This window comes from Oncorhynchus tshawytscha, linkage group LG03 (assembly GCF_018296145.1).
Source record: "Oncorhynchus tshawytscha isolate Ot180627B linkage group LG03, Otsh_v2.0, whole genome shotgun sequence".
Lineage (NCBI taxonomy): Eukaryota > Metazoa > Chordata > Actinopteri > Salmoniformes > Salmonidae > Oncorhynchus > Oncorhynchus tshawytscha.
In genome coordinates, this window is record NC_056431.1 from 2,202,202 (window position 1) to 2,219,223 (window position 17,022).

Sequence of the window (17,022 nt, forward strand, 5' to 3'; positions counted from 1 at the left end):
TAGCGTTTTCCCCGCTGCTATAGCGTTTTCCCCGCTGCTATAGCGTTTTCCCCGCTGCTATAGCGTTTTCCCCGCTGCTATAGCGTTTTCACCGCTGCTATAGCGTTTTCCCCGCTGCTATAGCGTTTTCCCCGCTGCTATAGCGTTTTCCCCGCTGCTATTGGCTATACAACCCGGAGAGGCGTGGCTCCGTTAGACAAAACAGTCAACGCGCCTCCGTCTTAACTATACAAACCACCATTAAACTCCATAGAAGGAGGTCTCAACCCTACAGAAAAGCAGGACCTATAGACCAGCACCCTTATCATACATTTCTTTTGACAGTGTGCACATCCTGCACAGACTTATTCTGCAGTAACTGACAGTATTTGTTGGTGTTTCGTTTTGTTCTGGTCCTAAATCCGCAGCTATGGATTTGGTGTGGCTGGTGTGTCTGGCTGTGAGCTTCGGAACGTGGTTCGCCTCCGCAGAGAGACATAGCGTCTTCTGGAATAGCACAAACCCAAAGTAGGTGTTCTTAATCTCTTTCTCACTCTCTGTGTGTGTGTTTTTACGCGCGCGCGTCTTGTGAGTATTTTGGTGTAGCACACATTAAAAGTGTGTGTGGTTTCTGTTTACGCGCACCTAGTGCTCAACTCACTTTGAGAATGATTACCTGACACTACACCAGGCCAACTTAAATACACTTTCTGTCATGGGATAAATACTGTGTGTCTCATCCACTCAATGGATAGCCTACGCGCTGAATTTCCTCGGTTCTTTATCAGACATCCCGCCCCACTGGACACACACGGCCTGGTTGAATCAACGTCGATTGCACGTCATTTCAATGAAATGATGTTGAACCAATGTGGAATAGAAGTTGACATCTGGATTTTGGTATTGCTTTTATCTCTTCCACTTGTATAAATGTAGGTGTAGGCTGTGTGCCTTGTTGTATTAGCTGTCTGCTTGCCCTTTTTAACTAGGCTATGGGAGGCCAATCGCGCAGCAGGGCATAAACAGAGAACAAGTGGAAGATGGACAGACAGAATCAACCATATATGTGATCTCGATACATAGACAGACTTCCTCACACAGCATAAAAATAAAGCCTGACATGAACCAACTCGACCTGAGTGTCTGAATACAGACTGTATGTCTGTGTTTCACTCTAGTGGTGCTGTTGACAGTCTGACACTTCAGCTCTCCAAAGGGGGTGTGAGGTGAGATGTCCCATGCTGATTGATTTGGGGTCAGAAATTGTAATGCTACCCTGCCACTCAGTGGGATCAATGGAGCTTGACAGCGTATGCGAGGCCATGTGATTTATTGAGCTTTTAGCACAGAGCTGAAGGTGGTGAGAAAGAAGGCTGGATTATTTTATAGAGAAAATGGACAAAGACTGAGGGGTCACGGTTTCAGCCGACTGGGTCGACGTTATTGTACCTTCTTATCGGTCTTTTTGTGTTACCTTAATTCGATTTGCACTTTGTCTCTGTAGCCTAAATCTCCTTAGGACAATGATGATGACAGAACACTAAATTAGATTTCCTATGAAATGGGAAAGACATTGGTTTTGTAATTGAATTAATGACGTGAGCACAGGAAAATATTGTTGACGAGTCATACCATGTCATGCGTCGTGACGTAATGGGTTTTGTCGGTGTGAGTCAGTCGTGTACTTTACCTGTTCTGTACGCAGGTCTGACTTCACCTGGGTTTTGTCGGTGTGACCACTGAGACGGTGCCTCGAGCACAAGGAACACGACTTCTGTTGATCAGGTGATATGAGGAAGAGAAGGACATCTGAACTAAACTCTTAGTCCATAATGACAAAGGAAAGCGGTTATAGAGGACAAATCACAGCTTCAGAGTTGTGGGTCAAGTGAGAATTTCTATAAATGCAGAGAAATACAGAAATAGTGTGTGTGTGTGTGTGTGTGTGTGTGTGTGTGTGTGTGTGTGTGTGTGTGTGTGTGTGTGTTTGTGTTTAACTATACTTGTGAGGAACAGAATAGTAAACAAACAAAACATTTGACCAACTGGGGACATTTTGTTGATCCCCACAAGATCAAATGTTATTTCTAGGATTAGGATCTAGGGTTAGGAGCTAGGTTTAGGTTAAGGTTAGGAGCTAGGGTTAGGATCTAGGGTTAGGAGCTAGGATTAGGATCTAGGGTTAGGAGCTAGGTTTAGGTTAAGGTTAGGAGCTAGGGTTAGGATCTAGGGTTAGGAGCTAGGATTAGGATCTAGGGTTAGGAGCTAGGTTTAGGTTAAGGTTAGGAGCTAGGATTAGGATCTAGGGTTAGGAGCTAGGTTTAGGTTAAGGTTAGGAGCTAGGATTAGGATCTAGGGTTAGGAGCTAGGTTTAGGTTAAGAGCTAGGATTAGGATCTAGGGTTAGGAGCTAGGTTTAGGTTAAGGTTAGGATAGGGTATGGGTTGGGGGTTAACCTTGTCCCCACAAGTTTAGCTGCGCAAGACTGTTCTTTAATCCCGCTCTGGACTACACTCCCACTCTAACTTGTGTTGCATAACATCATCATCAACAATCATCATGTACACTAATCCTTTTCGTAGCAGACTAAAGATAGACTGACACATAACCAGACAGAGAAATATGTTCACACATCACACATGTACTGTAGACACAAACAAGCATGTTCAGACACACACACTCTCACATACACATTGACACAGTCTCACATTAACCAAAACAAACTACATGGAAACTCGCTGCGCCAGTTTAATGTGGGAGCAGTGATGCACTCAGTGTCCACTAAAGACCGATAGACTCACACTGATAACTGTTACTCATGATACAAGCTCTACTCACACATTCTCTACTGCATATGTTTCACACACACACACTTTTTTCCCCCAGAAGTCTTTATCTAAAGTCTCTGAAAACCTCCAATTGGAACTCAGTGAATGTGGTTTTCAGAAGGAGAATAATCAGTGTTAAAATTGAAGACCTAATCCTAGTCTGGCCCGTACCCACCTGCTACTGTTACCACATGTTTACTGTATAATCCCTCGTCCTTCTCTTTAATCCCTCCTTCTCAGAGTTTCCCTCTTTCTCTTTCAACTTTCTCTCTGGGCAGTTTTCAGTCTTCTTTCAGCCTGAAAGCCCAATCTGGTCCCTCAACCACCTGATTCACTCCCATGTGATCAATCTGTCAGTCAGACTGACAGCCAGTGAATCACTGAGTCTAATTGATTCCTGGCTGATTGATCTAAGGCGATCAGGTGTACACTGATGTTTACTGACTGACTGACTTCAGATGTTAAAACACAGATTGCTCAGTGTGTGTGTACAGTTGTCAGTCTCCGACTTGACTGGTGTAAAAACTGGTTTTTCGCAGTCTGTTCCAACCGTGTGTGAGTGAGAGAGACTGGGCTTGTTTCGACCTGATCCAACAGCTTAATCATTAGTTCTGGCGCAATACCTTGTTACTGGAGGTGTTTTTTTGTTTTTGACTGAGGGTGAGTGTGTAGTGTTGCCTGAACTCCAATGTCAGAGAAAGGGAGGGGCCCTGCATGTAGGCGATATTACGGAGCACTGGTAAATCAGTGACACACACACACACACTCTCTCTCTCTTGGGGCAGGAGGGAGGAGTTGGGTGTTAATATTAGTAGCAGCCAGCATTCCACACTTCCCCTGTTACTATACTCAACTCTGTCAGCTGTGTTCGACCCCCCCCCTTTCCTTCCTTCTCTCCCTCCCTCTGTACCTGTCTGTTCCTCTCTCCATCGCCACTCCCTCTTCTCCACACCAGCTGTGTCTTCTCCAGCTTGTTATTGCCTGACCACCTCTATCTCACTCTCTCTGTTTCCATGAGTTCATCTCTACCACATATTCAAGTATTCATGTTCTCCTCTCCTATATAGCTATACATTTCCAATCCTCTGTCTTTTGTCTTTCTCTCTCGTGTTGTTGAGGTGTTGGGCTTGTCTGAACAGATATGTCCTAGAGGAAGAGGTTTAGGGTTGTGGTGGCTGGTGGCTGGTGGGGGAAGAGGGTGGTGTGGTTGTAAAGTTAAATGTGTGATTTTCTTCTCTGTTGTAAAGCTCTTCTTTCCTCTGGCTATATTCCCCCTCTCTCTTCTGAAAGCCTCCCCTCTCTCTCTTCTGAAAGCCTCCCCTCTCTCTCTTCTGAAAGCCTCCCTCTCTCTCTTCTGAAAGCCTCCTCTCTCTCTCTGAAACCCTCCCCTCTCTTTCTGAAAGCCTCCTCTCTCTCTTCTGAAAGCCTTCTGAAACCTCCCCTCTCTCTCTTCTGAAACCCTTCTGAAACCTCCCCTCTCTCTCTTCTGAAACCCTCCCCTCTCTCTATTCTGAAACCCTCCCCTCTCTCTCTTCTGATTCTGAAACCCTCCCCTCTCTTCTGAAAGCCTTCTGAAACCCTCCCCTCTCTCTATTCTGAAACCTCCCCTCTCTCTTCTGAAAGCCTCCCTCTCTCTCTTTCTGAAACCCTTCTGAAAGCCTCCCCTCTCTCTCTATTCTGAAAGCCTCCCTCTCTCTTCTGAAAGCCTCCCCTCTCTCTCTTCTGAAAGCCTCCCCTCTGAAACCCTCCTCTCTTCTGAAAGCCTCCCTCTCTCTATTCTGAAACCTCCCCTCTCCTCTCTCTGAAACCCTCCCCTCTCTCTTCTGAAACCCTCCCCTCTCTCTCTTCTGAAACCCTTCTGAAACCCTCCCCTCTCTCTATTCTGAAACCCTCCCCTCTCTCTCTTCTGAAACCCTCCTCTCTTCTGAAAGCCTCCCTCTCTGAAACCCTCCCCTCTCTCTATTCTGAAACCTCCCTCTCTCTTCTGAAACCCTCCCCTCTCTATTCTGAAACCCTCCCCTCTCTCTTCTCTCTCTCTTCTGAAAGCCTCCCCTCTCTCTTCTGAAACCCTCCCCTCTCTCTATTCTGAAACCCTCCTCTCTTCTGAAACCCTCCCCTCTCTCTATTCTGAAACCCTCCCCTCTCTCTATTCTGAAACCCTCCCCTCTCTCTATTCTGAAACCCTCCCCTCTCTCTATTCTGAAACCCTCCCCTCTCTCTATTCTGAAACCCTCCCCTCTCTCTATTCTAAACCCTCCCCTCTCTCTATTCTGAAACCCTCCCTCTCTCTATTCTGAAACCCTCCCTCTCTCTCTTCTGAAACCCTCCCCTCTCTCTCTTCTGAAACCCTCCCTCTCTCTCTTCTGAAACCCTCCCCTCTCTCTCTTCTGAAACCCTCCCCTCTCTCTCTTCTGAAACCCTCCCCTCTCTCTCTTCTGAAACCCTCCCCTCTCTCTCTTTGAAACCCTCCCCTCTCTCTCTTCTGAAACCCTCCCCTCTCTCTCTTCTGAAACCCCCCTCTCCTGAAACCCTCCCTCTCTCTTTCTGAAACCCTCCCCTCTCTCTCTCTTCTGAAACCCCCTCTCTCTTCTGAAACCCTCTCTCTCTCTTCTGAAACCCTCCCCTCTCTCTCTCTGAAACCCTCTCTCTGAAACCCTCCCCTCTCTCTCTCTTCTGAAACCCTCCCCTCTCTCTCTCTTCTGAAACCCTCCCCACTCTCTCTCTTCTGAAACCCTCCCCTCTCTCTCTCTTCTGAAACCCTCCCCTCTCTCTCTCTTCTGAAACCCTCCCCTCTCTCTCTCTTCTGAAACCCTCCCCTCTCTCTCTCTTCTGAAACCCTCCCCTCTCTCTCTCTTCTCACCCCTCTCTCTCTCTCTTCTGAAACCCTCCCCCTCTCTCTCTCTTCTGAAACCCTCCCCTCTCTCTCTCTTCTGAAACCCTCCCCTCTCTCTCTCTTCTGAAACCCTCCCTCTCTCTCTTCTGAAACCCTCCCTCTCTCTCTCTTCTGAAACCCTCCCTCTCTCTCTCTTCTGAAACCCTCCCCTCTCTCTCTCTTCTGAAACCCTCCCCTCTCTCTCTCTTCTGAAACCCTCACCCCTCTCTCTCTCTTCTGAAACCCTCACCCCTCTCTCTTCTGAAACCCTCACCCCTCTCTCTCTCTTCTGAAACCCTCACCCCTCTCTCTCTCTCTGAAACCCTCACCCCTCTCTCTCTTCTGAAACCCTCCCCTCTCTCTCTTCTGAAACCCTCACCCCTCTCTCTCTCTTCTGAAACCCTCACCCCTCTCTCTCTCTCTGAAACCCTCACCCCTCTCTCTCTCTCTTCTGAAACCCTCACCCCTCTCTCTCTCTGAAACCCTCACCCCTCTCACCCCTCTCTCTTTTTCTGAAACCCTCACCCCTCTCTCTCTCTTTTCTGAAACCCTCACCCCTCTCTCTCTCTCTTCTGAAACCCTCACCCCTCTCTCTCTCTTTCTGAAACCCTCACCCCTCTCTCTCTCTTCTGAAACCCTCACCCCTCTCTCTCTCTCTTCTGAAACCCTCCCTCTCTCTCTCTTCTGAAACCCTCCCCTCTCTCTCTCTCTTCTGAAACCCTCACCTCTCTCTCTATGCTGAAACCCTCACCACTCTCTCTATTCTGAAACCCTCACCACTCTCTCTTCTGAAATCAACCTTTCAATTCAAGGGGCTTTATTGGCATGGGAAACATATGTTAACATTGCCAAAGCGAGTCTCTCTCTCTCTCTATCACCTCATCTGTCGCTCTGGGTCTCTAATCCTACAGCAGAATGAGGGGGAAATACACGCACACACAGATTACAGACAATCTGAGCTGTAATCTGACTAGCTGACCCATAGACACTAAAATCGTCATCGTCATTCTGCTGCTTTTTATATTTAGAATAGATTATATCCCTGTTATCTCTCTGGCGTTGTGTGTGTATGTGTGTGTGTGTGTATGTGTGTGTGTGTGTGTGTGTGTGTGTTAGTAAATCTGAAGCTCCTTAAATATGTAGAGGAACATATCCTATATAGAACAATCAGTTAAAGGAGCCAATAGGGTATCTCCAGTTAGTGAGCTACACAGCATATAGTTCTGTCCATTCAATCACATCTAGGCATATAGCCTGTTTCCTGCTGACATAACAGCTGTCTTACCTAACACTCTCACACACACATTATCATGGATGTAACATAAAACAACGTTTTGCCTTGTTTAAAGTAAAAAATCTACTTTAATTAGCACCCCCTGGGCCCCCTTCCATCTCAGCTCTTCCTCTTGTCTCCTTATCTATGGTACAGGGTCCAGACTTCCTCTCTTTCTCACAGACCCTGCTCTGTTTTCCTGAGTAGTTTTCCACACAGATCACAGCAGCTTGCTGTGTCTCCCCACTGTTACGTTGTGTCTCAATTCTACAGTACTGAGGACTGCTTTATCCTCACGTTATCACATTGTGTGTGTGTAGGGTCATATTTGTGTGTCCAGTATAATCTCATGTAGCGTTTCAGAGATGGCTCTCTGTTGCCCCCTAAGGGCCACTTCCAGTCTCCGCTCAGCTCAGGACTGACTGACTTCCTCCTCTGTTTGAAGCAGCCAGGATATTTCCAACAATAATTTTTGCAATTCATGACATTCACTTTGAATGAATGAAAATAGTTTTGACCCCAACCGTGTTATTCTGTATAATCCAGATTGAACCAGGGTTAGTGGGAATATAATCGCCCTGGTTGAGAGACCTGTGAGTCTAGTTCTCCTCATTGACCCAAACCAAGCTGCATATCTAGCAACCTGCCAACATGTAGCCTCTCTATTCATCTGAAAGAGAGAGTTGGGAACAGAAAGCAGAGGATGGGTAAAAGAGGAAGGGATTTGTGTTGAGAAATTAGGCTGTCATGAAGAGCTCTGATATTATGTTACCTTTTTAAGAGCAAGGGAAGAATAGAGGAGGGATGAACGGAGGGGGATGGGTTAGTTTAGAGCGCATAAAGGGGAGACAGACGGAGAGATGGGACATGGATGGATGAATGGCTGGCTGGAGGGAAGGGAGAAAAGGTTGTGTTGACATTTTTAAGGCTCAAACCCTGCAATTCCTTATAAAGAATCACACATACGATGAATAGGTGGTGGTAGTATTAATTGGAGTCTGGATGTGATAATGGGGGTTGGGACAGAATGATTAGACTCCTGTTATTCTGACCTGTTGGAGTGTGACAGACAGAAGAATGACCTCTTTGGAGAAAATGTGGGAGATTAGAGAGAGAGAGATTAGTGTTCTTGAGGTTCTACTAGGGGAGTTGGTGTATTATACTGTATTAGTAGATACAACTAAAACCCAGATTACAACTGACAGGCTTATATCCTCTTGAGTTGAGGTGTGAATGTGGGATACAACAGTGAATTAATAGGGCCTTTTATACACCTGTGTGTGCAGATTTTATAGTTGTATGGTGTGAGAGCATTCTATTCCACAGACTCTCACAAACCCCAGAAGCCCTGTCATGACATTCCTTGTGTGTGTGTTGCTGACTACTTGTGGAGAATATGGTGGGTGTTGTTTTAACAGTGCTGACACTCCTTCAGGCCCTGTGTGTGTGTGTCTAGACTCTCCCTTGCTGAGTCAGTGGGAGTGTGTATGAGGATTCTGACTCTGAACTCTAACCCCTGTGACCTGCCTGACCGTTTGTAACATTCCCCAAAGAATGCGAGCAGGAGGAGATTGGAGAGCATTTTTGTTGTGGGGTTTTATATGGAAAACACAGGAGGGATGGAGGGATGGTAGGGAGAGAAGAGAGATGGGCCTTTAAGTAGAGAAGAGAAGAGAGATGGGCCTTTAAGTAGAGAAGAGAAGAGAGGGGATAGATGTGATAACAGCAAGCGATGAGGAGAAGACTTCAAAGCTGTTGAGAACTTAATGAGGTGTTAAACAACTCACCCAAATCACCCTACTGTCATAACCACCTACCACACACACACACTCAAAGCAAACACACACACATCTGTGACGCAGTAGCTGCAGTGGCAGCTCTGAGAACTGTTCAGTTCAGAGGAGGGGTGAAGGGAGACTACCTTCCACCCTGGCAGTTTACACACACCTCAGTGAGAGACACACACACACACACCTCAGTGAGAGACACACACACACACACACACACACACACACACCTCAGTGAGAGACACACACACACACACCTCAGTGAGAGACACACACACACACCTACCTCAGTGAGAGACACACACACACACACCTACCTCAGTGAGACACACACACACACACACCTACCTCAGTGAGACAGTGAGACACACACACACACACACACACACACACCTACCTCAGTGAGACACACACACACACACACACCTACCTCAGTGAGACAGACACACACACACACACACCACCTACCTCAGTGAGACACACACACACACACACACACTACCTCAGTGAGACACACACACACACACACACACACCCTAGCTCAGTGAGACACACACACACACACACACCTACCTCAGTGAGACACACACACACACACACACACCTACAGTGAGACACACACACACACACACACACCTACCTCAGTGAGACACACACACACACACACACCTACCTCAGTGAGACACACACACACACACACACACACCTACCTCAGTGAGACACACACACACACACACACCTACCTCAGTGAGACACACACACACACACACCTACCTCAGTGAGACACACACACACACACACACACACACACCTACCTCAGTGAGACACACACACACACACACACACCTACCTCAGTGAGACACACACACACACACACACCTACCTCAGTGAGACACACACACACACACACACCTACCTCAGTGAGACACACACACACACACACACACCTACCTCAGTGAGACACACACACACACACACACCTACCTCAGTGAGACACACACACACACACACACCTACCTCAGTGAGACACACACACACACACACACCTACCTCAGTGAGACCACAGTGTGAGACACACACACACACACACACACACACACACACACCTACCTCCTCAGTGAGACACACACACACACACACACCTACCAGTACCACACACACACACACACACACCTCAGTGAGACACACACACACACACACACACACCTACTACCACACACACCTACCTCATTGAGACAGTGACAGACACACACACACACACACCTACCTCAGTGAGACTACACACACACAACACACACCCTGCCTCACGTGAGACACACATTACACACAACACACCCCCTGCCTCATTGAGACAGACAGACAGACACCCCCCTGCTCTCCTCACGGTCTGCACATAAACACAACTCACCCCCTGCCTGGGGTGTGAGGTGGCCATTAACACAACTGACCCCCTGCCTTCCCTCACGAGAAGCATCACATTAACACAACTCTCACCCCCTGCCTCTCCCTCACGCGTAGCTATCACATTAACACAACTCTCACCCCCTGCCTCTCCCTCACGCGTAGCTATCACATTAACACAACTCTCACCCCCTGCCTCTCCTGTGAACTGTCAGACAGAGTAGACAGGACCCCCTGCCTCTCCCTCAGGAGCTAGGGAAACACACTATACCCCCTGCCTCTTCACGGAGGGAGGAAGGGGTGCTATCACATTAACACAACTGCCTTCCAGCTGAACTTAACACAACTCTCCCAGACCCCTAGGCTGAGATTGCACACACACACCCCCTGCCTCTCCCTCACAGCACACACACACACACACACACACACACACCCCCTGCCTCTCCCTCACACACACACACACACACACACACACACACCCCCCTCCCATTGATAAGTATGGCCATCAACATTACTGTAAATCTAGCTTCATCGTGATTATTGTACAGAGTCAATTAACACAACTGGGCAACATGGACCACTGTTCGCAAAATGCTGAGAGCCATAGTACACTACAACACACACACTCACCTCCCATTGATCACAACATTACTGTATCAGCCTCTACTAGTGAGCAGAGGACACTGAGCACAGCCTTGGGGCCTAGAGGGGGACACTGAGAAGCCTTGGGGCTAGAGGGGGTGAAGGTTGGGGGGCAGACTGGAGTCTAGTCAGCTCCAGGGTTTATGTCTTTGGGGGGAGGAGTAATTACACCCTATTCAGAACCCCTCCTCCCTTTGTGGGCAACAGCTTGGCCCCAGACCCCAGATAGCTTTTAATTAACTAGGCTTCAGAAGAGCGACAAAGGGAGATCTGAAAGTGTGATTGTTTGTAGTGACAGAGATTAGCAACAGAATATGTGTTTTGACAGCTTTAGACAGGAACATGTTTTTAAGGAGAAGCTGTGATTAGTGTGGAAATCAGGTGGATTCCATTCAGTTAGGAAAGTCTCTTTACTCTACTGTAGCAGTGCAGTTCTCTCGTGCCGTTCGTCTCAACCCTGTCATTACCAGTCTGAGTCAAAGAAATAAGAAAGGAACACAGATTTGTTTGTCAATGAAGCGCTTGAACCGCAGACCGGTGTGTGTGCATGCGAAGGCTAAGCCAAAGATATCATCCTGTTATGAAGTGGTGTGAGAAAGAGGCTAATCTAGCTATTAGCCCTGGCTAATGATCCTAGGTACGGGCTCTGCTAACAATACATGTTGTGACAGGCAGGTTACTGTCTCTCACACACACACACACACACACACACACACACACGGTGGCAGGGGGATTAAAGGGGGTTAGAGACCCACATGGAGCCAGTGTGTCTGTCACTTAAGAAGGACAACAACAACAGTAGAGAAAGGAGGGATGGAAGGAGGGATGAAAGGAGGGAGGCAGGATACTAGATACCTCCTGCTCCAGGCTTTGATGTTTGGACACACACTAACACAACATAAACATGTATGAACTGGGTTCTTTATACTGTCTCTCTCACACACAAAGCTAGTGTATACATTACTATGAGCCCTTCCTCCCTAATTAAAGTGATGCAGATGCTCTCTCTCTCGTGGCACAGAACAGAGCCACACACCCAGAGTATGTGGCAGGGTGTTTGTGCTGTGGCCTGTGTGGATGTCTGTTCAGACTCTGATGTGCATATTCTACTGATTACATCCTCAGGGATAACAAGCTCTTACCCACAAACTCAACCTCTCTTCCAGAAAAGTGTGTGTGTGTGTGTGTGTGTGTGCGCACCCTGCCAGCACCACTGACTCCACTCGGCAACACAACTCATAGTCCCTGTGTGAGCTGAATCCTAATAGGCCTGGAGGACAGCTGGAAATCACTGTTTTAATTTGAATCCCAGATACAGCACTTTGTTTCTTTCATCTCTCTAACTTTCCTTCCTACCAGAAAAATACGTTCCACTGCTCTACCCAATGTTCTAGGGTTTATTTCATGAGGTGTGTGTGTTAGACATTTGTGTCCTTTCATGTGTATACCTCAGTAGATTGGAGGGGTTGACTGGAGGGAGGGAGGGCGAAACCACCACCACCACAACAGTTAAAATCTAGAACTGAGATGGAGGGAAAGCTTAGAGTCATCAAGTTAAGGGAGGGTGAAAAGGAACAGAAAGAGAGAGACTGTCTCCACCTCCCTCAATATTTATTTTTCATGGAGGGAGGGAGGAAGAAAGAAGTAGGAAGAGACAGAATCAGGGGTGAAGAATCACTAGAGGAGTAAAAACAGTCACCCACTGACACTCCAACAGGTGCAGAGGGAAAGAAAGATGATAACTAACCCACTCAAATGACTTGTGTAGGAAGGGAGAGAGAGATTAAATGACTTGTGCAGACAGCGCATATATATGACAGACAGACAGAGACAGACAGACAGAGAGACCCAAGGAGAAACTGCCACTCAGACTCTTCTCCATGGACACAGCTGGCCAGTGAAACTCTACTCTTAAAACAACATGAGTGGAACGCTCCAGAAAACAGATGAGAGGGAGAGAGTTAAAGAGGGATCGGCAGATAGAGTGTAGTGGTGTGTTCTTGTCTAAATAAAGACATTAAACAAGTTCAGCCAGTGACTCCTGATTGGCTACTCACTAATTCTCATTGTCTGGGTGACAGGTCTACACTAGGACTCACGCAAGCACACGCATGCTGCAGGTGCAAATACACACACACACACACACACACACTGTCTGTTTGGGCTGAGTCTTATGAACAGCTTTTTGTGTTTATGATTGTCCGTGAGTGTTTATTATGAGTGTGTGTTTATGATTGTCCGTGAGTGTTTATTATGAGTGTGTGTTTATGATTGTCCGTGAGTGTTTATTATGAGTGTGTGTTTATGATTGTCCGTGAGTGTTTATTATGAGTGTGTGTTTATGATTGTCCGTGAGTGTTTATTATGAGTGTGTGTTTATGATTGTCCGTGAGTGTTTATTATGAGTGTGTGTTTATGATTGTCCGTGAGTGTTTATTATGAGTGTGTGTTTATGATTGTCCGTGAGTGTTTATTATGAGTGTGTGTTTATGATTGTCCGTGAGTTTATTATGTTGTCCGTGAGTGTTTATTATTGTGTGTTTATGATTGTCCGTGAGTGTTTATTATGTGTGTGTTTATGATTGTCCGTGTGTTTATTATGAGTGTGTGTTTATGATTGTCCGTGAGTGTTTATTATGAGTGTGTGTTTATGATTGTCCGTGAGTGTTTATTATGAGTGTGTGTTTATGATTGTCCGTGAGTGTTTATTATGAGTGTGTGTTTATGATTGTCCGTGAGTGTTTATTATGAGTGTGTGTTTATGATTGTCCGTGAGTGTTTATTATGAGTGTGTGTTTATGATTGTCCGTGAGTGTTTATTATGAGTGTGTGTTTGAGTAAGTCAGTTCTTCCATGCGTGTTTGTTCATGCGAGAGGAACAGCCCACCCAAACATAGGCTCAACTCTGTCACCTGGATGGGAATGGGCTCAACTCTGTCATCTGGATGGGAATGGGCTCAACTCTGTCATCTGGATGGGAATGGGCCGTGATGATATTTCATAATGTTGCGTTTGTTCCTTCGGTCAGTCAGAGACGACTACTAGATGTAAGGTCATCTAAAGATAATAGCCAGCCATGTTACTAACCACCTTTCTCTTCTCTCGCTCCCTAGTTTCCTATGGGATGAGTTCACAGTGGAGGTGAAAATCAACGACTACCTGGACATCATCTGTCCTCACTACACGCGCGGGGAGCTGCCGTCCCAGGAGGCCGAGCGGTACGTGCTGTACATGGTGGAGAAGGAGGACTATGAGGTGTGTAAGCCCCACTCCTTCGACCAGCTGCGTTGGGAATGTTCCCGGCCCTTCGCTGCCCACGCCCCCGAGAGGTTCTCCGAGAAGTTCCAGCGCTTCACCCCCTTCACCCTGGGCAAGGAGTTCAGACATGGAGAGAGCTACTACTATATCTGTAAGTATATCAATACTGTAGTAGTACTACACATGAACTAATACCACTACTATTGATGTGCAGTACTTCTGAATGAATACTACCACTTAACTGTACAAAAGACTACTCTAACACAATGCTTGGGTATTTGTACTAAACCTCCCTCTTCTCCCTCTTCAGCCAAGCCACTGCATCACCACGGCCAGGAGTGTCTGAGACTGAAGGTGGATGTGGTTGGACCTCATGGTGAGCTCCATTCCCCTGTCTCCGTCAACATGCTAGCATTAGCCTCTGTTAGCTTTAGCCTTTAGAGGGTTTTCCTACGGTAGCATTAGCTTCCGTTAGCATCAATGGCTAAGCTTAGTGTTCCCCATATTCAGTGGTGTTCCCGTTGGGTGTTCATACAATCAAGTTCTTACCAATGACTTCTTGTCTTCTACAGGTTCTGGGAAGGCCAAGGCTGACAAAGGCAAGGATGGAGCGATGGAGGAAGCGATGGATGGAGGAAAGGGAAAGATGGGAGGAGGAGGAGGAGGAGTGCACAACCCCTCCAACAGGCTTCCAGCCGGTACGTCTCCCATCTGTCCATCCAGTGAGACAGTCAGATGTACAGTAGAATTGTTCCACTTGTTTCTGATAATAACATGTTCTCTCTCTCTCTCTACAGATGACCCTACTGTGTTGGAGCCTAAGGTTCAGAAGAGTGTGGGTAGTTCAGGTGTTCAGCTGGTCTCCCTGTCGGTCTTCTTCACCCTGTTCCCCGTCCTACTATCCCTGTTACTATATTGACTGAGTTAAAGACCTAGCTACAACAGAGACACTGTCAACCCAATGCTGGACATTGGCACAGAGAAGATTTTTTTATAGATATTTTTATATTTGCAACTGGACTGAGCTGCTCTGTGTGTGATTGGAACGTGGATCGTTCCAGAGACCATGATCTTCAAGAGTATTTTCTGAAGGATGTGTTTCTACATGTTTTTGTAAATGAAATAGGATGGATGCTATTCCCCCTTCTCCTTTTCACTCCATTTGATCTGTATGGACACTTGGAAACCCCACTGACTCTGGAACAGATCTAACTGGAAACGTGATGTACTAATCATCATTATTAGAAAACTGACAAAAGCAGAACTGTTTTCATGATTACCCTGAATTGAAGTTTAACAGTGATATACACTGAGTGTAAAAACACATGATCAGCACCTTCTTAATATTGAGTTGCACCCCCTTTTGCCCTCAGAAAAGCCTCAATTTGTCAGGTCCTGGACTCTACAAGGTGTCGAAAGCATTCCACAGGGATGCTGGCCCATGTTGACTCCAATGCTTCCTACAGTTGTCAGGTTGGCCGGATGTCCTTTGGGTGGTGAAAGATTATTGATATACACAGGAAACTGTTGAGGGTGAAAAACACAGGAGTGTTCGTTCTTGACACTCAAACCGGTGTGCCTTGTACCTATTACCATACCACATTCAAAGGCACTTCAATCTTTTGTCTTGCCCATTCACCCTCTGGATGGCACACATAAACAATCCATGTCTCAATTGTCTCAAGGCTTAAAAATCCTTATTTAACCTGTCTCCTCCCCTTCATCTACACTGATTGAAGTGGATTTAGCAAGTGACATCATAGCTTTCACCTGGTCAGTCTAACATGGAAAGAGCAGGTTCTCCTAATGTTTTGTCCACTCAGTGTATAATGTGGGTACATATTCTTGGTTCAATCTGAAATAGTTTAGCCAAAGCCTACAGTAGTCCTCTGAAACGGCCTCATGTTTCCTCCTCTACATGTAGAGACTATAGATGTATATGTATTAACTGACCTTCCTCTAAGAACGGTTCATGTCTTGTTTAGTGTAGTAGATACTCAGGTCAATGGGGATGTTTCTTCTTGACATGTCACTAAAATCAAACTAAAGTGTATTTGTCACGTCCACAGGATACAGCAGGTGTGAACAGTACAGTAAAATGCTTAATTGCAAGCCCTTTCTCAACAATGCAGTATTCAATTATAATTCACTGTACAAAACCCAATGATGTGATAATCTGTGCTTTAGAGTATGCATCTATCACACACTAGAACAAAACACACATTCTATGTTGTAGATATACACATATCTACATAACCAGATCCTCTGTCATTGAGATGGTACAACAGCTTCTTGTGAACAAATGGGGATTGTTTTAGTCATTGCTGGTTTGCTTTTGTATGTCTTTATGGTTTAGTGTTGAACAGATGTGTGTGTGTGTGTGTGTATAGGAACGAGATGGAGGGAATGGGAGTTGAGGGGAAGGAGGAGAGCAAAGCGCTAATGACAGGATTCTGAGTGGGTGTTGTGATTGCATGACGGCTGGGAGCTGTGCTTCCTTCCTTTACTGATGGTCATTCATCGCATACTCTGATATACTGTAAACAACGTCACACAAACAACATAACCGGTACACTGGACATTATGGTGTGTGCACAGCACAGTAGGTTGGTGGCACCCTAATTGGGGAGAACTGACTCGTGGTAATGACTGGAGTGGAATGGTGGAATGGTATCTCATACATAAACACCTTTGTAGGGGAGAACTGACTCGTGGTAATGACTGGAGTGGAATGGTGGAATGGTATCTCATACATAAACACCTTTGTAGGGGAGAACTGACTCGTGGTAATGAATGTGGAATGGTGGAATGGTGGAATAGTATCTCATACATAAACACCTTTGTAGGGGAGAACTGACTCGTGGTAATGACTGGAGTGGAATGGTGGAATAGTATCTCATACATAAACACCTTTTGTAGGGGAGAACTGACTCGTGGTAATGACTGGAGTGGAATGGTGGAATAGTATCTCATACATAAACAC

At 46.3% G+C, this 17,022-nt stretch overlaps 1 protein-coding gene across 1 annotated transcript; it reads left to right on the top strand.

Annotated features, from left to right (window-relative positions):
- The first annotated feature begins 217 nt into the window (after window positions 1-217).
- On the top strand, window positions 218-15,439 carry LOC112238647 (ephrin-A1-like). The gene is made up of 5 exons (XM_042307300.1): window positions 218-507; window positions 13,895-14,190; window positions 14,350-14,415; window positions 14,612-14,737; window positions 14,837-15,439. Exons 1-5 carry the CDS (start codon window positions 410-412, stop codon window positions 14,956-14,958), a joined length of 708 nt encoding a protein of 235 aa, XP_042163234.1. The 5' UTR covers window positions 218-409; the 3' UTR covers window positions 14,959-15,439.
- Window positions 15,440-17,022: the final 1,583 nt, after the last annotated feature.